This window comes from Grammomys surdaster, unplaced genomic scaffold, assembly GCF_004785775.1.
Source record: "Grammomys surdaster isolate TR1022 unplaced genomic scaffold, NIH_TR_1.0 266, whole genome shotgun sequence".
NCBI lineage: Eukaryota > Metazoa > Chordata > Mammalia > Rodentia > Muridae > Grammomys > Grammomys surdaster.
Window position 1 is genome coordinate 4,155,234 of NW_021604707.1, and position 25,847 is coordinate 4,181,080.

The 25,847-nt window shown below is 48.4% G+C and overlaps 1 protein-coding gene across 4 annotated transcripts in view; it reads left to right on the forward strand.

Moving 5' to 3' along the window:
• Positions 1-25,847, forward strand: part of Kirrel3 (kirre like nephrin family adhesion molecule 3) — a 555,026-nt gene that overhangs the window by 506,354 nt on the left and 22,825 nt on the right. For all 4 annotated transcript variants that reach the window (XM_028776178.1, XM_028776179.1, XM_028776175.1 and 1 more), the window contains 4 exons: positions 2,579-2,736; positions 12,599-12,749; positions 19,272-19,377; positions 24,960-25,108. In XM_028776178.1, the coding sequence (XP_028632011.1) occupies positions 2,579-2,736; positions 12,599-12,749; positions 19,272-19,377; positions 24,960-25,108 (564 nt within the window). The remainder of the gene's footprint in view (positions 1-2,578; positions 2,737-12,598; positions 12,750-19,271; positions 19,378-24,959; positions 25,109-25,847) is intronic.

Genomic DNA, 25,847 nt, shown 5'->3' on the forward strand with positions numbered 1-25,847 from the left:
TTGATCAGAATATAAAACAGCTCTATTCACCTAAGACAAAAGCCCAGAGAAAATCTGGTACTCAAATGTGGTTACTGTTCCACATCCTGGCATAAGCTTTAAAAGACCTGATGCCCAAGATCCAGCTCCAGGATCTGGAGTCTCATAGGTCAAAGATCATGCCAGCAATAAGATAGAAGAAACTTCCTCAGAAGGTTGCCAGCCAACTGCTATCTTGTTTCAGTACATGCCAATGCTAGAGGGAGTGCTCACACTCTCTACTGAAGACACTGACAAGGAGAGGGGGAATCTGCCTTACTGTCATCCTCCAACCCAAGACACCGTCTACCATCCATGTCTCTTGACTCATCACTGCAAAAGTGGCCAAGTGGTCCTTCAGCTCTGGGACCAGTTATTTTGGTCCCAGCCCAACTCAGGAGTATGAGTTCCTCTTTCTTGAGCATCCAACATTGAGGAGGGGACTTCCACTACTAAGAGCTGTTCAGGACCACCCAACTTTCCACAGAATACTGCAAATCCCAGTCCTCACTGCTGGAGGGGCCCAGTCCTCTCCCACTGCAGGAAGCTGAAATCCCTTTCATCAGTCACAAGCCACACCCCCATTGATGGAAACTCCTAATTAAGCCCACTTTGCTCTCTGGCCACGCCTACACCAAGGAGGGCACAGGCACTAATAAGAGGGTACAGTGGGCACAAGCAGTTATCTTCAGTGTCCAGCCCATACCCGCCTGTATCCTGGAGCCTGGCAGCTCCAGGACCTCCTGGAGAGGTCTGGCTTCAGAGCTATGGGCATGGAAGGTTAGATAAGGCCAACTTCCTCCCTGGGCCAGGATGGTTTTGACATCTAGAGCTGGTTTTGGTAAATGAGTGGTCCCATCTCCAGAGTCCTACAAAGCTGAGATCCCTCAAGAAATGGTTCTTCAGAGATGTGGCAACTCAGCCAGGCTTTAGCCAGGACCAGATAGGCATAAATGGGATACCCAACCTGAAGGCTTGCTGATTTGGATGTACTGGCCTAGACAAATATAGATGTTAATGAAGTCCAACGGACTAGGTGAGGGGCTAACAGAGAGGAGGAAGGCTAGCAAGTTCTGAGCTATAGCTAGAAGACACCAAAGCCACAAGCAGGGGTGTTTGCCGAGGGTCAAGCTGGAGGGATGACTTAACTCTAAAAGCCTATAAGAAAACCTTAGCTCCAGAAGATCTTTGCTGATCACCCACCCACCCATCTGCCCTTCATTCCTTAGAATAAGCAAAGTTCCCACCTCCACTGTGTCAGGGGAGTCCCTGAGCCCCTTCCATCCTCTGCGGATAACTGAATAGACCCTCCAGCAGGAGAGATAGAGGTTCCTCAGGGAAACAGTCTTTACATGGTCTTCATGGGACCCTGCCTCCTCTGGCTTGTCCATGGAGCAGTAAAGGCCTGGGAGACTTCAATATGTTTAGAAGCAGCTGCAACAACAACACGAGAAGCTGTTTGTCCTTAGTCAACTCTTAATGTCTCCAAGGTGTCTCATCACATAATAATTGATTCCCACCATACCTACCAATCCGACAGTGTGATCTTCATGGTAATCAAAGGTGGTTCACTGGAGCCAGTGGATGTCTGTGGAGATGCTCCAAGGCGTAGAGTTCTATGTCGGCCCTACAAGGGGACTTGCTCTACAGGAAGGGAACAATCCCGTGTCTTTCCCTTTTTGGCACTACGGTTATCTGATGGAGCCACCAATCACCAACCACACTGTTACATGTAGAGGGAAATATCTCAAGTTAGGGAGGTTTCTTTTGAGTGGGGATGAAGGTACAGGGACTACTGTGAAGGGCAGAGATCAGAAAAGGCCAGGACTGCAAACGCTAAAGATCCAAAGATCTGTTCTGTCACCTGTCACCTGTGATGGAGGGGGCCAGCCTGCTCAAGGGTCAATGGCTGGGCTTCTAGCCCCAGTTCTGCTATACGTTCACCACGTGACCTTGAACAAGTCTCTTGGTGAGCTTCTGTTTCCAGGTCTTTGTAATCAGGATAAAAATACCATTTTCCCTCCAAAACGTGAGGAGGGATGTTGTGGGAGATGCAACAAAGCTTGGCAAAAAGAAAGGAAGAAAAAAAAATGTTGGGACTAGATTGATGGTTCGGTTATTAAAAGCAGGTACTATTCTTCCCAGGACTAGAATTCAGTCCCCAGTGCAAACATCAGGTGGCTCACAAGTGCCTGTAACTCCAGATCCAGGGGATCGGATGCCTCTGGACTCACTGGCAAACTCATGCATACGCACAATTTCAAATACAATCTTAAAAATAAAAAAATAAATCTTTCTCTTTTTTGGTTGAAAATAAAGATCCTACGGGTTCCTGGTACTTCAGTTGCAAATCACTGCTTCCAGGACTGTGAAGCAGGCTAGGGATACCTGCCAGTCACCACATGTGTTTACTCTTGACATGAGAAGACGAAGAACAGCACATCCTTTATTATTGTTCCTATCACTCTTTATCAAAATACAGCAGTTATCACCGATTTATCCTCTGCCATGTCAAACAGAAGACTGCCCCAACTTAACCTCCCTCCTCCTCTTCCCACAGTGCCACCAGATGACCCCATCATCCTCGGGGGGCCTGTGATAAGTCTTCGGGCAGGTGACCCCCTCAACCTCACCTGCCATGCAGACAATGCCAAGCCTGCGGCTTCCATCATCTGGCTACGTAAAGGAGAGGTCATCAATGGGGCCACCTACTCCAAGGTGAGCCTGAGGGAGAGAACCGGGGTGTGGGATGGACAGTAGAACAAGATAACGGGAGGCTAGGACGGTGGTGTCACGAGGACAAGCTCTGCCTCTCTTCTTGTGGAAGTGCTTCTGTTGTTGCTTCAGACTCCTTGTGTGTGTTTGCTTGCTTGCTTGTTTGCTTGTTGCTTGCTTGCCTGTTGCTTGATTGCTTGCTTGCTGATTGCTTGCTTGCTGACTGCTTGCTTGCTTGTTGCTTGCTTGCTTGTTTCACTGGTCACTTTAGTCCTCAGGCTGTTTCTTCCACTAGCCTCCCCTCTCCAACCTCCCCAACTAGGATAACCCTAGAACAAAGTATGTTCAGAGGAGGAGACTTGAGGCAGAAACAGCCAGACCAGGATTGCCACAATGAATATGTGATCCTCTGAATAAAGATAGAGCCTTTGGAAGGTGGTTATGTCATGAAAGTGGTGTCTTCATGATTGAAATTAGTACCCTTATAAAAGAGGCCCAGACACTAAGAGGACAGCCACTAACAAACAAGAATCTGACCCTTGCCATACACTGGGTCAGTCTACCCTGGTCTCAGGCTTCCTAGCCTCCAGGGCTATGAAGAAAATGAACTTCTGTAGTTCTGCTCTCCGGCTTTTACTGTTGTGTTGAAACAGCCTGGATGGATTAAGACTTGTTTCAGAAAACACAGTAAGTTACTATTTCTCCCAAGTGTTGCACGGACCACATCCATACTAACAAATTATGCATTGTTCTTCTGAGGTTCAAGGTTAATAGGTCATCCTGTATTTTGACTTGCTAAATCCGGTCTGCTTTCCACTACTGCCTGCTGAGATGCCTGCACAGTGACCAGGAAGGGTTAAATCTAAGCTTTGTATCTTGAAGGGCTTGCTAATGGGGCTGCTTTTCTGTAGCTCACACAGTAGGACCCTGAACTGGCCCCTGTTGTACCCCGTTGCTTTGGCTTTTGTTTTTACATGTTTTGACAGCTTGTGGCCACATGGATCCTGGGATGTGAAGGTGACCCAGGTTAACTAGTTCCCCAAAAGAGGTAACAACTTGCTATTTACTCTTCAGCCCATCTGGAATCCACAGACTATGGTTACCTTTTCTCTCTGTCCTACAGTCCAGAGCAGGATCTCCAGGACCAGCAATCAGAAGTGTCAGATCTCTCTACAGCCCAGAACCCACTAAAGCTATTAAAGTTATCCATCCCTAAACCTGTGAAGCCCCTACTCTGCCTCATCCATCCCTTTCCCCACAAACCACAGCAAAGGTTCATCGTACACTCTCCACTCCACCAGTGGCCTGGTGTGGTGTGGCTTACCATGTCCCCTCGTCTTATGACCTGTGAACAACAAACCAACTCTACTATGATCATGGCTTCTTCATGTGTTAGCCTCACTGTTCATTAATTCAGCCAGAAATAACCCGTGCCCAGGTGAAGTTTACATCCTGTAGAGATTTCCAGATGAAGGAGACCTTGGAGGTCCATTGGCCCAAGCTGTTTTTATCTAGAGACAGAAAACTGGGACCTTGAAGGGTTGGTAGTGCCTGGACTGCTCAGTTGACTGCTGGCAGCACCAGGACTAGAACCAAGATCTGTCACCTAGGTTTTCATCTTTTGGGGGCCTCTCCCAGGACAGGCTCAGATCCCTATGGTTCCCTAAAACACCACCAGATGCTATATCAGGGTGCCAGGCTCCAGGCTCTGATATTCTTCCAGGACCCTGGATGATAATCTTCCAGGACCCTGACTCGGGGTCCTCAGTTTCAGAGGGTGACAACGTGTTTGTTCTTTACTCCTGACCCCCAGCTGCCTCCTCCCCATGGGTCCTAAAAAGAAGAAATGTCTTTTCCACTAGCAGAGGATGTGAAGAAAGGCCATTCCTATTCTAAGGATGGTTCCTTCCCACCCCAAATTGGCTCAGCTGCCAAAGGCCACTGATCAAAGTTTGGCTTACCACCCAGGTCCTGGGGCCAGATTGCCAAACAAATGGCTTTTCTTAGGCCTGAATTGACCCTAGGAACATTGCTTTCTCTTGGGAGATAAATCCTCTGCTCACATCCTGGGTGGAGCCTCACTGTGAAGATGTCAAGAAAGACAAACCCATGGCCCAAGGGTCAGGGTCGTCCAGGGGACGCTGGTAAACAGAAGGGTGTTTCTACATTGGAGGTGCCTGTCCGGGGTCTTTCTGAAGCTAGTCCAGCCTGACCCTCCCAGGATACATGAAAAGAAGAGGATATACCTCATCTGGTGAAGACAGGGATCAAGGTCACACTATGAGACCTATTCCAGGGTAGCCTATTCAGAAGGCCATCTTCTCCCACACAATGAAAATGGCTCAGAAAACCCTGGCACATTGCCTTTCTGGAAAGGAGACTGTGTGTCTTTTCTTGCCCAGTTCCACCATTATTTGGACTGTCACAAGGAGAATGGCAGCTGGGCCAGATGCCAGACCCACAGGGCCCTGCTAGGCCCAGCTCTCTGTAATCCTAGGCAACTTATTTCCTGGGCTCAGTTTCCTCCTCTGAACATGAAAGTGCTGGAAGAGACACTCAGGAAGTGTTCCAGCTGTGACAGGCTGCAAACCCATGGACTGGACCTTAATATGAAGAGCAGCCTTGACCAGGGGAGCGATATGGCCCAAGCTGAGGGGCTGCCAGACATTGGCCCCACACCCCATCTCCTTCTAGGAGCTCAGCCAGGCTGTTTCTTCTCCAGAACTGCAAAGACAGCTGTCATAAGCCAAGTAGTACTTCTGACTTACTTACAAAGGCAGAGTAGCTGGGACATCAGAGAGAACCTGGGGACACACAAATACACACAACCACTCAGACAGGGTCCACAGGGAAATCCCCAGGACTGGCAGATTTGGATCTAAGCTCTTCAGGATTTGTCACATGGTGGTAGTTAAACCCACTGATACTGAAGCTGGGTGGCCTGAATTTAATTCCAGGCTCCACCACCCTCTAGCTATGTCATCTGATCTTTCCTTGTCTGTGACCTCCTCTGTATGCTGGGAACATCGTTAGCACCCAGGTCTAGGAATGGCTGGGGACATGACCAAGAAACCTGCCTGACAGACTGGGACTGCAGTAACTACAGCTGTTGGGACCCTCCTTGGTCCCCTGGGTCCTCATACCATGCCACATGCATTTTCTAAATGTTGTGGCAGTGTCCAGACAGGGCAGACCACAGAGTTCTACAGGCTAACCTTCCATCAGGGCATAACGTTGGCTCAATCTCTCTGTCTCAGTCTCCCCAGCTGCAAGATGGGATTGATAATAATCATGGCCACTGTTAGAGTGACCGCAAGACTCAAAAGAAATTATACAGCAAAGTTCCCTGCAGTGCTGATGAGATTACTTGTCTCGGCCAGTAAACGCACTTGCTGTCAACCTGACTACCCAAGTTCCATCCCCAGGACCCACACGATAGCAAGAGAGAACTAATAATACCCACAAGTTGTCCTCTGACTCCTACATGTGCAGTACAACATGTGTGTGCACACGCACAATACATAAACACACAAACAGATAAACAAATGTAAATCGTTTATTTGATTTTGTTATGAGACAGGGTCTCACTATGTAGCCCTAGCTAGCCAGAACTTTACCTTGCAGACCAGGCTGGCTTTGAACCTAGAGAGATCCACCCACCTTTGTTTTCCCATTGCTAAGATTCAAGCTGTGCACGACCAAGCCCCGCAAATGTAATTCTGTCCAAGTTCCTTGTAAAGAGGAGAGCACAACGGCTCTAAGTTTGTTAATTTTCTCACGACTGTGACTAACTACCCGGCAAAAGCCACTTAAAGAATAGGAAGGTTTATTCTGGTTCAGAGTCTGAGGGTAGAGTTTACTGTGGTGGGAAAATCATGGCAGCTGGAGTTTAAGGCTGCTGGTGTTGTATCCCATCTATAGGGCAGACTTCAGAGCTTCTCCCTGAGGTGTAAACAGCTTGACCGGATGGCAACTTTGCTTGCCTGGTCTGTTGAAAGAGGAGGCTGGGGGATGATGAGGGACTGCCTCTCTCCTATCACTTCACAGATACCCTGGGAATCTGGGGTACAACTAGAATTCTCCCTTGTTCCTCCTGGGCCTGATACAAGACTGGGTGTCACAGGACACGCATCTGAAATGTCAACAAATCTACAAGTCCAGGGAGGGAGGAAGTGGTAATAGGAGTGGAAGAAAAGAACTATGGGCTTAGCCCCAGCCAAGGTCAACCTTCCCAGGAGCGCTCATCCCATCCCTTCTGCTGCTTCCCCAGGGAGGGCCAATGACCTACTAGGGGCCAGACAGAAGATGGTTTTGTTTTAGGAGATTCAGCCTTCCACACACACACCCCGACTTCTTTGTTTTCTCCACTTTCAGGCTACCTGCCTATTCAAGGGGCTGTCAGCCTGCCAAGTCCTGGTCTCCACTGGGCATGTGCTAAGTTGAGCTCCAGAAACCTTTCCCAGGAACAGGATGCTGGCTCACATGCCCCAGGCCCTCACTCTCCATGGTACACACGGTCTCCTCCAGCCACTCCAGCACACTGCATCTGACTCGTCAAACTTAGGGGGCCAGAATCTCTACCCTATTCTATGTTACGTGATAGCCACCTTATCTATGAAGGACATCTATTCTAGCCCTAGGGCAGAAGGCTGGAGGCAGGGTCTCCTGCAAATGACACTCCACAGACCCACGTTATCCACAAAATTCCTATGCAGTCCAGATAGCAAGAGGTCTACCTACATGCACCCCTCAAATGTCTATAAAAGTGGAAGCAGAGAGATGATTAAAAAAAAAAAAGACAGCAGGTGGAGGAGGTGAGTGGGGAGGGAAGAGAGAAAAGGCCTTGTTGCCAGGCAATCAGGCCTGCTCAAGGCCTCTCCAGGCTGTTTGCATATCAATGAGCAGAGCCCGTTTTTAGCACCAGAGTTGGGGCACCCACACAGACCGCTTTGCCTTCAGGCTGCCCATCTCTGAGGGCTGTCTGGCTTTCCACTGTGTATCAGAGGCCCTGGGAGGGTTAGAAAGATCTGCTACCCACACTGGGCAACTGCCCCAAGAGTACACTCAGCCCCTCACAGTGCTGCCTCACAGGCTAGAGCTGAGAAAGCAGAGCGATAAACGCCTCAGTGACCTCAGGAATGGGATCAGTGGAGTTGGGCGCACAAACAGGAAGCTACACCCCAGCCAGTTCTGTTCAGATGGGCACTGAAAGCCTCACAGAGTCACTGGAACCCGTGAGAAAGTTCCTTTGATGCAGTGAGTGGGCAGAAGCCCGTGAACACCCATAAACCGAAAGTGAGTACTTGCACGCAGGAGAGAAGTAGAAATCCACTCTTGGCGAACTGAGCTCCAACACCTTCCTAACCACATGATGCTGTCAATGGAAAAACCACGGGTTTCATATTAAAGGGAAGAAGAGAGAGTTTATTTTGGAACCATTTTGAGCAACCATGGCCCAGGAACACAGATTTAGGTTACTTACTCCAGATTACATGTTCTAACATGAAAGACGTCTCATCTTAGCTTTACAGAACAAAGAGAGTCGTTAAGTCAGGCAAGGTTTAAAATACATTGGTGGGTACACCAGAGAGGTGTGGACGGAGAGATGGGCGAGCTTTGCTATAGGCCCACGATGCTATCTTGAGCTTTTGGGTTGGTGAAAGCTAGTGGTGTGCTAAGCTATTATCTATTATCCACAGGTTATTAGTTCTTGACACAGAGGTGGGCGAGGAATGGCTGTTCGGAGGAGGGGGGCTAAACCAAGCCCAAGATTCGCAATTAGCATCTGGACCTGTAACTTTCCAGTGTCTTCATCATACTGATATTCTAATCAGTCTACCAGTCTCTGCAGACACAGTTGATTTTCAGGATTTGTGTTCACAATGCCTATATATTATATATATGCCCAGGTCCCTGGCCCCTTGTTGTATACCAACATGGGCTGGATCACTGTAGATCCACAGGGGTTGCTTTCAAAACTACCCCATAAGCCTAGGGAACTGGTAGGCTGGCGTCTAGAGTCTGATGCCACAGTAGTGCCCACCAAACTCCAAGGAGGTAGTGAGTGAGTCAAGGAACCGTGAGATCATTATAATCTGCACCTCCACCCCCACCCTCATCTGTAGGCTGGTGAAAGACTCAGCGCCTGAGGTGTGTTCCCAGAGACAAACTCTGTGAAGAGAGGAGAGAGGAGGTGAAGGGTGTAGGGATGAGAGAGCCAGAGAAAGTGGGTCTCTGATGGAACCTGTAAATGATAAAACGTCCCATTTGGAAGACACCTTCCAGGCCACCAAGTCTCAGGGCCTCGTTTGCATATGAGGAGACTTAAAAGAGGAACCTGGCAAAAGATGAAAGGAGAGAGAAAATTCAAAACAGATTGAGGGACCATCCACTCACCACTCAAAAGACAATACTCAGGATAGTCGTGGGGAACAGGGGTATGGGGAAGTCACACTTAACCAAGGGTCAGTCCTGAAAAGATGGAGGAGCCTGTCATCCTCAGACTCCATCTTAAGGACGTGGGTACATAATAGAGCTTTTTTTATATATAAAGACAGAAAGGAGATACAGCGGAATGCTCTGGAGGGGGGGGGGGGCGCTATGCACTGAACAGGGACCAGCCTGGATGGACATCCTGGATCTTTAGGTCAAACATTTCAATTTCCTACACCGTAAACCTCATAGCTGATGCACAAGGGGTGGAGGGAGAATAAGAAGAGTATCATCTATTCTGGTGATATCGAAACACATTCTGGGTTCTATCAAGCTAAAAAAAAATCAATCATTTTTCACATTTAATGCATTTTTTCTTTGAAATTTGGGGTGCAGAGCAAAGGGAAAAGAAGAAGCAAAGAGGAGCTTGGCTAAGGACCACTCCCAAAGCAGCCACCAAGGTATACCCCTGGCCACCGAGCATCCCTGCAGACTTGAAGCTTAAGGCTTCCCTCTCCAGTCAGTCCACAGGTGTGTCTGTAGAGCTGTCTGAGGGGCCAGCCAACATAGCCCTCTTCCATGGGGCTGCTGCCCAGGCTGTGAGGTCTTTCTGAGAATTGGGAGCCAGAGCCAGGTACACAGCCGGCCTTCTGCAAGGGTGGTTCACTACTGGGGCCCTGCCTTCCCCTCATTTTCCTTTTTGTTTAATGAACACATCTTCCTTTTTCTCTAATTAGGTGGAACAAACAACTTGAACCAGAATTTTTATTTCCCAGAAAAGCACCCGCCTGGACACAGTAAATATGTCATTAATCATCATTCCGAGGCGGAGGAACACGCTGGGCTGAGGAGGAGGAAAAGCAGTCAGAGGGCCTAATTAGAGCGAGGCCTCCCTGCTCCCCTCCCACCCCCATCCTCAGAGCCCCACTCCCACCACCATGTCCAAAGCCCTCAGTTGGAGGGGTTCCTGGCCAAGTCAAACTTATGTAAATGTCCCTTGTTAGTACCTCAGAAAAGGAAAGGAAAGGATACAGGAGAACAATACTCACCCTATCCCTTCCTCTTCCCTCCCCTCCTCCCCTCATTCTACCCGGAGGTCTTATTTTCATCCAGGAAATTGTTCTTATTATCGCTTAGCTATTTATAGAGGTGATGAGGTCTGCTGGGCAGCCCCAAGCCAAAGTGGTAATAGGGTGCCGGCTGCAGCTCCCTCCACACACTAGCTTTGGTCTGAGGCTAAATTATACTCCCGCTAGCCCTATTCTGAGACCTCCAGTTGGGCCCCTAGCCCAGAGGCTGACCTGCAGACTGTGGGCTACTACGACTGGCCAGTTGGACTGCTGGAACAGGCTACATCCCTATCACCCCTCTGCCCAGAGTTAGGACTAACACCCCTCCTGACAGGATAGAAAATACTAGAAGGCTTCACGCCATAGAGCCCAAATCTGACCGGTTTTACAATTACAGGAGAAAATGCAGGGCTGTGCCTCTGTTCTATCTTGCTCTAGAGTGTTATAGACTGGCGCTTGACCTACAGTAGGAACCACTTTTCCAGAGGCTCATACTATGTTCTACTCATTCCAGAGGCCGCATGCTTGGCCCCAAATTTAAAAGGGCCATGCCAAGCTGAGGGCCTAGAAGACGGGTTCTGGCAGCCTGTGAACTGCTGTCAACTAGCTCAGTAACTGGCTTTTTGGGGACTTGGTCACCTGTAAGGCCCAGGTCAGGTGTTCATCAAAGAGTCCATCCTTGGGGTAACCTACTCTTAAGTGTGAGTCCCTGCCCTGCCCACCAAGTCTCTCTGAGCTCAGCGTTCACTTGTGAAATGCTTCTCCCTTGCAACAATTCCGAGAATGAGGTACAAAGACATTGTTATTTTATGAGAGCCTGTCAGTAAGTAGAATCATCTATTCCCTGGCTCCAGTCCAAGTAAAACAAGATGGCGTCTGGCACCCTTTCCCTATAGAATGTCAAGTTCCTTCCCAGAGCAGAAGCCTTTGGAAGTCTGAACAGACTCCAATCGCACCTGTGGTGGTCCTTTGCCTACACTCCATCCCCTATGCGTGCCTATGTTAGTGGACTTCAAACTGGTGGAGAACTGTCTGCAGAGAGACAGAAGAGTGTGCTGGGGGCAGGGGGCTGGAGGGCAGCCATAGTAGAAGAACTAGTTACAGGCTAGTGCTAGAATCCAGGAAGGAAAAGCGAAGACTTGTGGCTTGTGTTCATCTCTTGGTGCAGCCATAGCACATAGCTCAGCACCACAACTTGGTCCTTAAAGCATTGATGGGGAAGCTAGGAGGTGGTGGTACATGCCTTTAATCCCAGCACCTGAGAGGCAGAGGCAAACGGATCTCTGTGAGTTCGAAGCCAACTTGGTCTAGAGAGCAAGTTTCTAGAGCTACACAGTGAAACAATATCTCAACAAAACTAAAAGGGGTTGAGGGGAAGAACATTGGTGGGGTTGTAGAGACTAACAAGTCTGAAGTCACCAAGCTGTCAACCCAGCTGTGTGGCTTGAACGGTGCAGAGGCCTTTTGTGTCTCTTCTAGCAGTCCCAGTGTCCTTATCTCTGTGATCGTTACTAATAGGCTCCCTAAGCTTCTCTGTGTTGTCTCCCTTTCAGGAAAGGACATGTTCTAAACCAAGAATGGCCTCATCTGCAAATGAATCTATTCTAAGACTGGGGAAGACACCAATGTGTGGGTGTGGTGGGGAGCAGAAAGGAGGCAACCCTTTGCAGAAATGCTACGTTAACCACTAACTTGAGCATGCGTCTGGGAAAGTTTCACTGTCTTGATGGGCCTTGTCTGTGTCAGAAAGAAAGCATTGGCATCTGCCCGTGCTGTGCTGTGGTGGGAGCTTTAATGAGATCGGGAGGTGCAATGATTCAGGACAGCACAAAGGCTTACTAGGCAAACAATCAAAGGTGTGTCCACACAGATGACTAACAATCCCACTTGTATTTACCCTTAACTCAGTTCTCCTAAATGTGTCGCCCTTCCACAGATTCATTCCTTCTATCTGCTGCAACTCCTCTCCTTGCTTGCTGCAGATCCTGAGAGTCACCAGCACCAGGGGCAGAACCAACAGAAGCTGGTTAAGTTTTAAAGAGGATCTACCCAAGATCTGGCTTCCATTAAGCTGATACTGGTGTCTGCCGAGCTTTTGGCTTGCAGGTCTAGGCTGTTTTCACAATCATGGCAATCTCTCTAGTTCCTTTTCCCTCCCACCATCCAGCATACAGCCAGGCAAGAGCTACAAAGGAACTGCCCAGTTCTGCATGGAGACTGGAGCCCTGGTCCCCTGAACCAACCCTTCCAATGCTTGCCATCCACGGCTCTCTCTTCTCTGAGCTGTGTTCTGTCTCTCACTCTCAGGCTATCTCAGTTCAGTAACACAAGGCCTTCTCTTGCTTCACCACCTCTCTCTCCAGACCCTGCTTCGAGACGGCAAACGTGAGAGTATCGTCAGCACCCTCTTCATCTCCCCAGGAGACGTAGAAAATGGACAGAGTATTGTGTGCCGAGCCACCAACAAAGCCATCCCCGGGGGAAAGGAGACCTCAGTCACCATAGACATCCAGCGTGAGTACCAACTGACCCTCTCTGGCCTGGCCAGGTCCAGGGTTGGAACCAGTCCACATGGGTGCATGTGCATGTATGTGTATATGCAGGTTCATATAACCTGTGCATGTGTGTACACAGAGGCTGGAAAGGGTTGCTATATGTCCTCTTCTATCAACATTGCCTATTCTTTTGGGTCAACCTCGCTCCTTGAACCTGGGTCATATGTTTTCTCTGCTAGGCTAAAATTAACCCCAACTGTAAATGTAATTGTTATTTGCCTGGGTGATTGTTGTCTCCAAGGCTTACTGCTTCAGTCTGCTAACCTAGGCCTAGTCCTGGAAGCTTTTAGGCTCCGTACAATCTTATCTAGGTCTAGAATGTTTTCAGCCTCTGAAATTTATTGCTGAATAAGCTCACCCTTTCTTGTTCTGACTGGTTGATTCAATTCAATTATTCTGGATCAAACTCCTCTCCAAACTGACTGATTCAACTGGACTTCTCTCTCAGATTCTCCTGGATCACTCTATGTGGTCTCAAACTAATTCTAGCAATCTGTTCTAATCTTCTGGGTCCTTCTCATTCTCTGACTTGTTCTGTCTTTCCTATGTCCACCTTGTTCTCTCTCTGAAACCTGGCTCTGTACAACCGTCCCTGTAAAATGCTTTCTTTCTCTCTTAAGTAGCTTCTCTCCTCTCATGAGAGTTAGGCGCACCCTATTCTGTCAAATCTTTCTCTGATTCATCACTTTGTCTGCCACTCAATTAGACATTCTTTTCAGACATGGATGTTTCCTTCTACAAACTAACTTTGCCTTCATTGTTTGGGATTAAAGGTGTTGTATATTAAGGGCATTTCTGTATTTCGGCCAGAGGGATTAAAGGTGTGTGTGTCTAAAGTTGAGCCACCCCATAACTAGAAACAGGTTTTTTTCAGTGAAGAACACATTTTCAGGGTTCACGGTATGATCAAATATCCTGCAAAACCCAACAGCTCTCCTGTCTATGTCCTCCTTGAAGCTAGAGTTACAGTGGTACACACAATGCCAGCCTGGTCAGTGGGTGCTAGGATTCAAAATCTCTTCTTCCTCATGGTTACACAGTGAGTCCTTTTAACTACTGAGCCATCTCTCCAGTTCCATAAGGCTGATGAATTTAAAAACACTTTCTAACAGCCCTGGCTCATTTAGGGCTTCTGAGTTCTGTGTTCTACACAACTCTTCAGGGCTAAAGGGTCCACGGGAACTGTGTCTTGGGATTCTCAGAGCCTGTTTTGACAGGCAGAGGACAGAAGTTTCCTCTGAGCAAATCCTAACTGACATCCTTTAAAATGCAGAAGGAAGAAGAGATGTTTATTAAATATTGGGTGAGGACCAAACACCCTGACAAACAACAGCTCTCCTCCCCTTTTCTCCCCTTCCCTCCCCTTCTCTCCCCTCCCCTCCCCTCCCCTCCTCTCCTCTCCTTTCCTCTCCTCTCCTCTCCTCTCCTCTCACTGTATTGCCATTTGCTGTTAACAAGTCCCTGCCCCACACCAAGCTTGTCCCTTCTATCCCTCACTCAGTGAGAATGAAGGCAGCAGAGCTCTTACCAAGTCTAAGGCTGGGGAGATAAAAGAGACTGGACAGCCAGACCATGGTAGCACGCACCTTTAATCCCAGTACTTGGATTGAGTCCCAGTACTTGAGGCAGAGGCAGAAGGATCTCTGTGAGTCTGAGGCCAGCTTTATGTACAGAATTCTAGGACATCCATGTCTACAGGGAGAAACTCTGTCTCAAAACAAAACAAAAAAGAGGCTGGAGAGAAGCACCTTGGGCAATGTTCCCTCATCCCCATCAATGGTCCTTTATCCCAGGCAATGGTCCTTCATTCCAGCCAGGATCCCACCCTGGGTCTTAGCATCACCCAGCAGGTGAGCAACTGTACCTAGAGCAAAGCCCAGCTCTGGAAAGCAGTTAAGATGCTAGTTTGGCATGTAGTTCAACATTCAGAATGGATACACTGCTATGAACTGAGTGGCTCCAGACTTATCACTTCACTCTGATAATTCCAACTTCTGGTCTGATTTGTTGATGATATCCAAGATCTCTTCCTATTCTAGAAGCAATCAAAGCTGAGATCTCTCTCTCAGACACAAGCCAAATCTGGGGGAAAATGAGGGTGGAAGACAATGTGTCTAAAGTCCCTTGCTTCCTGGCTGCCATTTGTGACATTGTGGCACTCCTGTCCTCCTGCTTCCCAGACCCACTTAGGCAGGAGGTTATGACAACTACAGAGTCCCAAATAAACACAGTTGGTTCCCCAAGATGGAAGCCAGGACCTTGACAGAGAAAGATGGAGGAGAAAGAGCATCTCTGACTTGGACTGATATTCATTGCCCCAAGAGAACCTAGATAAGAATGTCATCATGACAGCATCCCACATACATTCAAATGCATATTCCCTCCAGATGCATTCCACACAGAGGGCTGGTTGACCAGCTACATAGTTAGCAGAGCTGCACCTGAAAGGACCTGGGTGTAAGGCCAGCATGATGTTTAGACCTAGGCTTCAGGTTTCCCCCCTGGGATTCTTCCAAGGTAGTGCAGAATAGTGGTTGTCATCCAACATTCCCTCTAGTTTGAATTCTGGCTTTGTCAGTTACTGATTGGCCCCATTAGTGATTGGTTTGGGCCTTAGTTTCCGAGTCGATACATGAAGAGGACCACGTGTACCTCTTAAGGTTGCAGTTAGGATTAAATGACATCATTCATGTCTACTCCTAGCACCATGCATGACGTATTTTGATTAAAGTATATGCTGTGGTTGAAATCCACTGTTGGCAGGTGTGCGGTGACCCTTCCCCAGATGTCATCACAGCTGTATCCATTTGATCCAACACTCCATCTCCCCTACCTGGGAAGTGTGTTATGTATACCTAACACGCAAGGTCCAACCCTTCTCTATGCCCTCCTCCTGCTCTTCTTCCTGTTCCTCTTCCTCCTGCTGCTCCTCCTCCTCCTCTTCCTGTTCTTCCTTCTCCTCCTGCTGCTGCTCCTCCTCCTCCTCCTCCTCCTCCTCCTCCTCTTCCTTTCTTCTAAAATTCACTTGCTCATTCAGTGAGCATCCAACTGTTTGCAGTGGACACCACAGGCTGGATCAGAGCCGCCTTTGCAAACCTGCTCATTTTCTCAGTCAACCACGAAGTCTCCAAACTCAGCAAAAGCACATTTGTTGTTTGTTTCCCTTGGTCTTTATATGTTACCCAACGGAAGACAAAGCCCCCAGATTGAGTAATGGGAGAGAAAGTGCAACCCACCCACCCCACCCCCAGCCTCACCACATCTGGACTCTGTGTTCAGCTGCCAACTTTCAAATGGATGTGCTATAAAATCACTGAGTCATGAAGTTTCTCTCTGCACCCTCCACACTTCCCCTGAAAATGCACATGTGCACACACACACACACACACACACACACACACACACACGCGCACACACAGGTTCCTGATGGAAACACTAACAGACTCTCAGCTGTAACATCTGTTCGATGTGATCTCAGTTCCACCCTCCTGCAAGTTATGCATCCAACATCTCAAGTGGGATTAAAATCATGTTTAATAGTTGGGTATGACATAAACTATTTATACCTCTGGAACTTGGCAGACTCCTAGAAACTCACATCCTGAGGAGATGAATGGAAACAGAGATGTGGCATCCCTGAGCCTGGGGATAGAGATGCAAATGAAACTGACTGCAGTGGACCCCTCTGGGTCTATTCTCCTTAGGCCCTAGGGACTAAGGGTTTGACAAGAAAAGGAAATGCTGATATCAGGGTGAACCCACGAAGGGTCCCCCAATAGGTATGTGCTCCACCTTCTTGCTTGCCAAGGAATCATCATTTTGCCAAGAACACCAGGAAAAGGATGAGCCTTTGGAAATGTCTCCCTGAGCTCCGTAACGGGACTTTCGAACTGACACCATCCCGTAAAGCAAGAGTTGGACTGAGATCATCTATCACCCACCAGGGCTGGATTTTACAACGTGAGGCTAGCAATGCACAGGGGTCCCAGTGGCAATTAGCAAACTCCTCCGGACAAACTCCTTTACCAGAAGGGATGTTCAGCTTGGCCAGGCTGCCCTGCACAGGACAGTGAGATTCCCAAGTCAGCCTTTCCTCAGAAGCTGTGGGGAGCCACTGGGAAGATTCTATAGGCCTTGCAGGGAGAATTTCTGTGAGTCTCGGAAGTGAGAAGAGAGTCCTGGCGATCCCTTGCCACACATACCTTAGTAAGCCCTTGAATCTCGCTTTGAAAATCGAAATTGATGTGGATGCAATACCTACCTGTATTATTCCGTTTCCTGACATTGTAGCAAAAATCTGAGACAGAAAACAAACACACAAACAAACAAAAAAAAAAGGTTTATTTCGGTCCACAATTTGAGATGATCCACTTCATGATTGGGTGGCCCCATTGTTTTGGCTCTGGTAAGAGGGCACCTCATGGCGGGACTGTGTGCTCTCGAGAGGAAGCTCCTCCCCAAGGGCCAGGGAACAAGGAATAAAGACTACACTAGGGTCTCACAAGCCCCACAAGACCTCTATTGGACTTCCCACTGCCCCTACCCCTCTCAAAGCTTCCACTTCCCCCTCAAAAACATGTCTCTGAGGACCAAGTCATTAATCCATGACCCTGGGCATGGGAGGAGGGTTAAGTTCCACAGTATAGCACCACAACGTTCCCTGTAACCCCAAATAAAAAGATGCACAGGCCAGCTGCTCCTGTGCCAGATGAGTCACCTGTTTGAAGTCTCCCTTCTGGAAGCAGGAGACACGGTAGGGAGAGCAGACACAAACACAGGTGGCCACCTGCTGCTTAGAAGTGGGGTTCTTTGTTGGCATCTGCAGATAGCAACCCATCTCAACCCCTGTGCCCACACCCAGCACCCAACCTGAGCAGCAGCTCACAGATAAAATCTGGGAGACAAAGGTTCCAACTCCCAAACTCAGTCCACAACTTAGGTAGGACTCTCAGGGCCCTCCTATAGTCTTGAACCAGGAGCCAAGAACATGAGGATAGAGTCACTCCCTGGGGCGTCCCACACATGTATCCTCCACAGCCTCTGAGATACTGGCTTCTCACTGTGTTCTCTGAGTCTGAATCCACAGAAAATCCTTGTGAACCTCGGGTACCCAGCCACTCATTCCATGCACTCATTCCAACTGCACGTCCATGCGTCCAGACCCTGTTGAGGAAAAGCTCACCCTCCCCTCCCCTGTACTTTGGGTGCCAAGATGTCCAGAAGTGCTGGGTTCAGGTTTGGGAGGTACAGGGAGTACAACATCAGGATGGGCCAACTTCTGGGGAGAGCATGAGACTGGCTACCTGAGAAGGGAAAAGCCTCCAGACCAACATGCTGTTCCCAGGGCCTAGATATCTATCTATCTATCTATCTATCTATCTATCTATCTATCTATCTACCTATCTATCTATCTACCTATCTATCTATCTACCTATCTATCTATCATCTGTCTCTCCCTCTTTCTCTGTACCTCTGTCTCTCCATCTCTGTCCTCCACCCCCATTTTCCTGTGTTCTTTGTTTCACATGTTCTTTCTCTCCAACACCCTATCATTTTCTATGTGTAAGGTCTCCCTGTCTTTCCTGCGTTCTGTACGGTATCTTGGTCTCGGTGCATCTGTGTACAGCCTCATCTCACTCTTTATCCCCCTCCCGACCCCCATCTCTAGGTTTCTCCTTTTCTTACCCTTCTGCAAGCCTCGGTGGGTATGTCTGTCTGTTTCTCTCTCTCTCTCTCTCTCTCTCTCTCTCTCTCTCTCTCTCTCTCTCTCTTCCTCATCTCTGCATCCATCTCTGTCTCTCTAGGTTCTCTCTCTTTCCCTGTGATTGCCACTTCCAGTCTCTATGTTGTGTGTTCTGCCTCCCTCAGTTTGCCATGGCCACTACCAAACCACGTGGGTCTCTCCGTGGGCTACCCATCTCCCACTTTCTATCTCCTCCGTCTCAGACCATTTAGCACTTCGGAGTATGGCTTCTTTCCTGTCAGATAAGAAAACAAGTCGAGTCCAGCTCAGGATGCTGAGGGCCTGGTGACACCAGTCAGGACTCAGCAGAGATGAAAGGATCTCAATTCAGCTTTTGAGTTATCAGAGGCCCCACAACCTTTACATGGAGAAAATAAACAGATATTTCACAGACAGAAAGCTTGTACTGTGGATTGAGAGGCCTCTCCCACCACTCCCTCAAGTGGTGTGGTAGTTGAAGATAGGCTATACATACCTGGGGCCTGGGAAGCCAATGCACCAGAGATAGATGTTCAGTTCAGTTCAGACCTTGAGTTACAGAGGGACCAGCACCCAGCACCCAGGACTATCTGAAGCAGCCACTTCCAGGCAGCAAAGTCGCCTCCTGCAGAGGCCTCCCTCACACTCCAGGAAATCCATCGACATGGTTCCTGGGTGATAGGAGCCTTGGCTTTGCCCATCCCTGTCTTCCTGTCCTATTCTTTCTCCCGTCTGTATGTGAGTTTCTTCTCCCTGCAGACCCACCACTTGTCAACTTGTCGGTAGAACCACAGCCGGTATTGGAGGACAACATCGTCACGTTCCACTGCTCTGCAAAGGCCAACCCAGCTGTCACCCAGTACAGGTGAGCATCACTGCTGTGAAGACAGCTTGGTTTAAGGCTCCTCCACCCCCATGCCTGTCATGTGGGATGTCACACATGGCCACAATATTGCTTCACAGCAGGTGTCCAAACAGCCTTCCCCCTCCCCCACAAGCCAGACCCACCTGCTAGCTAAGCAGCCCCTCTCTTTCATTCAAGCTCAAATGCTCCCCGCCCCCTCTGCCAAGGAATCAGGGGGCGCCCCTCCTCTTTCAATAGCTTGTTTATTCCATATTTCTGAAATGACAGAACAAGGCTGAGACACGTGTTGAAATCGCTAGCAGAATGGGTAAGTCAGTGTACTTAGCACGGTATAGTTGGCCAGAGCCCAAAGGGCACCTGGAATCCTGCAGAGCCACCACCTCACCCTGTATCCTCATCCACAGAACTGATAAAGGCATCACTGTTTTTCACATGCCTGTCTCCACCTTCTGACCGAGCTTCTCAGAGGCAAGAGCTGCAATTTAGTCACTTATGGCTCTCAGCATGCAGCATATCGCATGGCGCAAACTAGGCATTCCTTACATGCATCTGACTGATCAAATAAACCTTCAGAGCTGCTCCTCTGGGCACCTTCCTGCCTGTACACATCACCACACGCCATTCCAGAAACTAAGTGATCTCAAAGGTTGATGTTTTGTAGAGCTTCCCATGACTCTAACTTCCTTACCAACCCAGACTTGATGGCAGAACCCAGGACATCACTTCCACTATGGATACGAGCTATTAAGCTGCAGCCTCTGCAAGTGGCAAGAATGCTAATGGTCCCAGCCAAGGAAGGCAATGACTAGGGATATGGAGGAGAGGGAAGACATGAGGCATGAGGCAGAGAGGTCCCAGCAGGTGGGAGAAAGGGCAATGGGCCACAGAGAAAGCCGTGGTAGACTCCGGGTGGACACAGTGAACTACTCTGGCTCCCTGCAGTGTGGATAATAGAGCAGCCGTGGGGCCAGAAATCAGGAAGGCCTACAGCATCTCTATCCATCTTCTGAGTTAACCCTTGCCTCACTGGAAGCAAGAAGATCAGATGGCCTCTGACATCCACCAGAAAGATAAGGAGCCTCCCATTCCCAGGAATCCTATGGTCCAGTCAGGTCCAGAGGCTGCAGTGACAGACGATGCAGAAGGAACTAAAAAGACGCTTTTCTCTGGGCTTCTAACTGTCCCTGGCATTCCCATGTTTCTCTCCTGTCTGCTCCCAGCTCTCAGCTCAGGTGTAGTCTTCCCAGGAGACACTTCAAATGCCAGCTCCATTCTCATCCATAAGCATCCCCACCAGACAGACAGACAGCCTGTCCATTGACCATCATTGCAATCCCCAAAATGCCTAAGGAGCCTAAGAACCTGGGACACTCGACTCCCCATTTCCACGGCACCACCAGACTCCCTGTTATCTAGGAATCCAGTGATCTGTTGAGCAGAAAGCATGACAATTCCCCAGATAGTCAGCAGCCTTTACCCAAAGGCCTGAAGTCCTCCACTTGCCTTCTGACCTCAGTAGGGTATCCAGCTGCCGGGTCTGACTCAGAAACCCAGAATAGCAAGAAGAAGGAGGGAGAATGGGCATACACAGGGAAGGACGTCCTTTTGAAATAAGTGTGATCAAACTAGCAAATCTAGGCGAGGAAAAGATGGCAGCTAGTTGAAATTAAAGCTTTTCTTCCTCTTTGAAATTTGTACTTCTTCAAGCTAACAGTGTAATAATAAATGAACACAGAGAGAACATGCAATTCCCCTAGACTATTGGGTTCTGTAGGACTCCCTTCCCTCCCTTCCTCTCCTACTTTGAAGCATTCTGAATCCTACATGAGTTCCTGGTAGAAGAAGAGAGGCAAGAGTGATCAGGCTCCCTGCAGATGGTCACTGTTCTTATTCACTACCAATTCTTAGAGCTTTCTGGTTAGCTGAAGTTTCTGTAGTTGTGGAAGGACCATCTTGGACTTGCTTTAGGTCTCAAAAGGACTTGGGAGCTCTTCTGGCCCTGAAGTAGAGGTGGCAAAACTGGGCTAAGCTGTAAAGGTGAGAAGAGATTTGGGGCTCCTGATCAGCCCATCCCACTCCTCCACCCCTCACCCCACCCCAACGAGGTCTTGCCAGCAACATTTCAGATCCATTTTCCACAGAGCACTAAGCGCCAGGAGAAAATGCCTTAAACAAATCTTTATCATAAGTACATTGGTTTTTCCCCAAATGACGTTGACAAGATTACAGAGATCTTTGTTTCTTCCATTCCTTTATCTTGATTGCTTCCTCCCGGGTCCATATAAAGAGGCTGTAATCTCTGAAATTAGACTTGTATCCTCTCTCAACCCTACCCTGGGATGGGATCTGACAGCACATGGAAGCTGCCACTCCACTGCCTGAAGGAACCCAGGGAGCAGGCTCAAGAACAACAAGAAGTTCTCTGGGCTTTATTCTCTGAGGTCTTAGGCAGATACGGGATTAAAACGAACACAACAACCCAGTTGAAGTATGCAGGACTGTTTGACACACCAACCTGCGGCTGTGACAAGTTGGGTCTCTTGATGCTGTGATATAAATAATTAATCCTCTTACATTTGTTCAGACAAAATTAGACATTGATTGAAAAGGCTTAGTCTGAAGCAGTTCAAGCAGGATCTGGGAGAGATGAGGAGGAGGAGGTGGTGGACTGGGCAGAGGCGGCCGAGCCACAAACTGGGAGGGAATACATTGGGGTAAGCAGGAAGATGCTCTTTGGACCCCAGTCCCTGTGGCCCGAGACTGGAATGAGATATTCTTAGCTCATGTCCTTCTTGAAGGGCCTTCAGAGATCTGTTTAATGTGTAAAGGAAGTAAGAAGGAGAAGAAAGACTGGACAGTCAAGATATGAGCACTTACGGAGTTAGGGGAGGGGAGTCACCTTCCCGAAAGCCCTGGGTTCAACTCTCTGAAATCCAGTCCTATAGGCAACTCCTATCTCCTTCCATGACCCTGAAACAGGATGGTCAGAGCATCCTTCCTGCCTTCCCTCCTTTGGAATCTCATGGTGAACTGGTTCAGATCTCTTCAGAGGCAAAACAAAACGTCCTATGGCAAGCTATATCCTAATTCTTCCTCTTTGGGTGAAAAGAAAAGGAAACCTGGCCTAGAAGGTACAACCACAGATCCTGGAGTTCTGGGTTACAGGCCTGCTGGGCCCCAGATGTTCTGACAAGCTGATCTTGATGAGCGTGGTCCTCCCTAAGCTGCCCAGTAAGTGCCCCAGGAAGAGAGGGAAGAACCTCCCAACTTCTCCAGGATCCCCCAAAGAAAGACAGCCTGCCTATCTGAACCAGAACTCCTGGGCACAGTTACAGGACCAGCCCGAGCTACATGTGATAAGCATCAGGTGCAGAGAAGGCTTACCTGAGCTTCTCCCCACCCACCTCTCAGCTATCAGCTCGTCATCAGTCTTGCTGCAGTATCTCACCACTTATAAGCCCTCCCTTCAACAGGGCAGAAGGAGGAGAGGCTGGGCACTGATCCCCAGCTGTGTGTCTGGAACAGAATTAATCCACCTCAGGCAGGGGCCATGCCTGACTATTAAGTCTGGTCATTAAATTAAAGTTAGGAATTGAAACGACTCATGAATAACTCATAATGGTTTTGTTGGGAAGTTCCTTAAGCTCTCAGGGAGCTACGGTTTGCTCTGTTGTTAAACTATAATTGTTATTATTAATCGTGTTCTTAATCGTTACCCGGTATTAATTCAAGATAATAACCACATGGAGCCAGTCTAGGTGTTCCTTGGGATGCAGAGAAGTGGATCCCTCTCTCTCGGGGCTAGACAAACCACACTGAGCCAACAGCTAGGGAAAAGATGGAGGAGATAGAATCCGTGTGGCCAAGAGAGATCCAGAAGCAGAGAAAGGAAGGGAAGAGAAGTTGCCGTGGTCAGAGGATGGCAAGTACATGGACCAGTGGTGGTCCCTAGAGGCCACTTCAGCTTTACAAACAGCCCAAGTCAGCTATAGATTCCCGGGAGCCTGGTTAGAAATTTTATGTTTTCGGAGGGTGAGGGTTGTAATTTAAATTTAAGCCAAGGAGCTATAAATGTTTTTCCCTTATGAATCTGTAATCTAAATGTGCACAAGCACCCAAGCACGGACATGCATGCTCACACGTGTATGTGTGCCTCAGAGGCACACATGCATACACATGCATATACACCTGGACACATACAAACCCTCAATACACAAATAAAATCACACACATAGACATACACACATGCGCTCACACTTGTACACATGCATATGTGCACATGCATACACACATGTACATGTTCATACTTTCACATATTTATTCACCTATACTCATGTACAGATGGGTATGTGCATGTACATACTTACACACATGCAAACCCAAACCCTTATATGAACACATGAGCACATATTCACACTTATATTCATGTAACTCCCCCATGTACACATGCACACAAGTACACACAGGCAAACCTTCATGGGCACACACATGTACATTCTCATACTTACAGGTATACACATATGTACATACATATATATACATGCATATATTTAAATTTGTACACATATAAACCTTCTCATGTACACGTATAGACACATACACGCACATACACACACACACACATATATATATATATGTACATAAGCACATACTTGCACACAAGCAAACCTTCATGAAGTATATATAGGCATGCGTGCATATAGTCATGCTTGCACACATATGAAAAACCCCATGAGCATATGTGAACACATTATGTGCACTTCTGCCAGGTACACACTCACATGCCCTTTTGTGCACATGGCAGTCACCTGGTGTCTGGTCCAACATTGTAATCACTACTCCAGGGCTAAGATCAAGTGATGCCTACGGCTTTTTAGTCTGTTCCTTCCAATATGGTACTGATAAGCTCCTGAGAGACAGTTCCTACCCACTGGTCCACACCCAACCAGGGCTAATGGGTCTGTGGCTTCAAGTATCTACCCTGGGAGGAAGGCTGAAAGATTGACAAGAAGACTGGGGGGTGGGGGAGAGGGGGCAGGAGGGGCATGATGAGACACCCGTGCTGGAGCTGGAGCTAAGAGAGTTGCTGTGTGAGAGCATCATGTGGAGATTCAAAAACCTACATCGTGTTACCTGGTCTGGAAACCAAACTTCTTGAAGCCTATTTTATCTGTGTGTGTGGGGGGGGGGGGGGGTTGCAAACGGTCACGTGTGTAATATTCATGCATGTATAGGGCTTGTATCATTAGCCCTCACCTCTGACATCATACAACTCAGCCTCGATCCTTTTCCTACACGGCCCAGGTTGAGGCCCAGAATAGAGCTCTGAGCAGTATGGCCAGGCTGTCTGATGACTCAGAGTCGGATTAACAAACAACCTGGCTACCATGGGATAGCCAGCCAGGTAACTCACCTCCCAAGTAACCTACTTGTCAAGAGCCTCTGACTGCTTGGTGACCATGGCTCAAAGGCCATGATCACCTTGTGAGTACAGATCATCTTCTCATTTTCTTGAGGACTTGGTAGGTCCAACTTCCAACAAGATACCCACACACACAATAGACCTCTGACTTTCATTGCAGGTGGGCCAAACGGGGTCACATCATCAAGGAGGCATCTGGGGAGCTGTATAGGACCACTGTGGATTACACATACTTCTCAGAGCCTGTATCCTGTGAAGTGACCAATGCCCTGGGTAGCACCAACCTCAGCCGCACAGTGGACGTATACTGTGAGTGTGGGAACTCAGGGAACCCTGGGAGCAGGCAGTGGGAGGTGTGTGACTGAGACTATAGCTAGACTCGTCACCCAAAGCACACTATACATGTTGTGCTTACAGCATCTCCTAGTATCACTCCTGTTTTGACCCTTGACTCATCCCTATGAGGCGCCGTCTCATAGTGCAGTGACTAGTTACCATGAACTGGGAGAGCTGACCAGCAGGAATCAGGAGCCAGTGTGACTGTTCTGGTGTCCACGGATTCCAATCACTTCCCAAGGGCCCTACCTCCTAATACATCCACACTGGGGAGTTTCAACATGTAAGTCTGAGGGGAACACACATACATATAGTCCCTAAGTATATCTTACTATCCCTATTGTCAAAATGAAGGAGATGGACTCTCGAGGGCATGCAGGGAGTAAGTGTCAGGGTAAGGACTGAAGCCAGACAGTAATCAAATCCATCATGTATACACTCACTCCACTGTCCCACTGAGGGGACTCGTGGACAGCTCCCCTTCCTCTCCAGTGGCCCAATAAATGAAGACAACCTACCTTTGAGGACTAGGCAGCTGGATGAAAAAAACAAACAAACAAAAACAGCAGAGGCACACACCTATAATCCAGGCACTCAAGCTCAAAAGGCTAAAACAGGAGGACTGCCTTGAGTTTGAGGCCAGGCAGGGCTACACAGTGAGTTCAAAGCCAGCCTGAGATGCTTATCACACCCACATATATATAATCAGTTC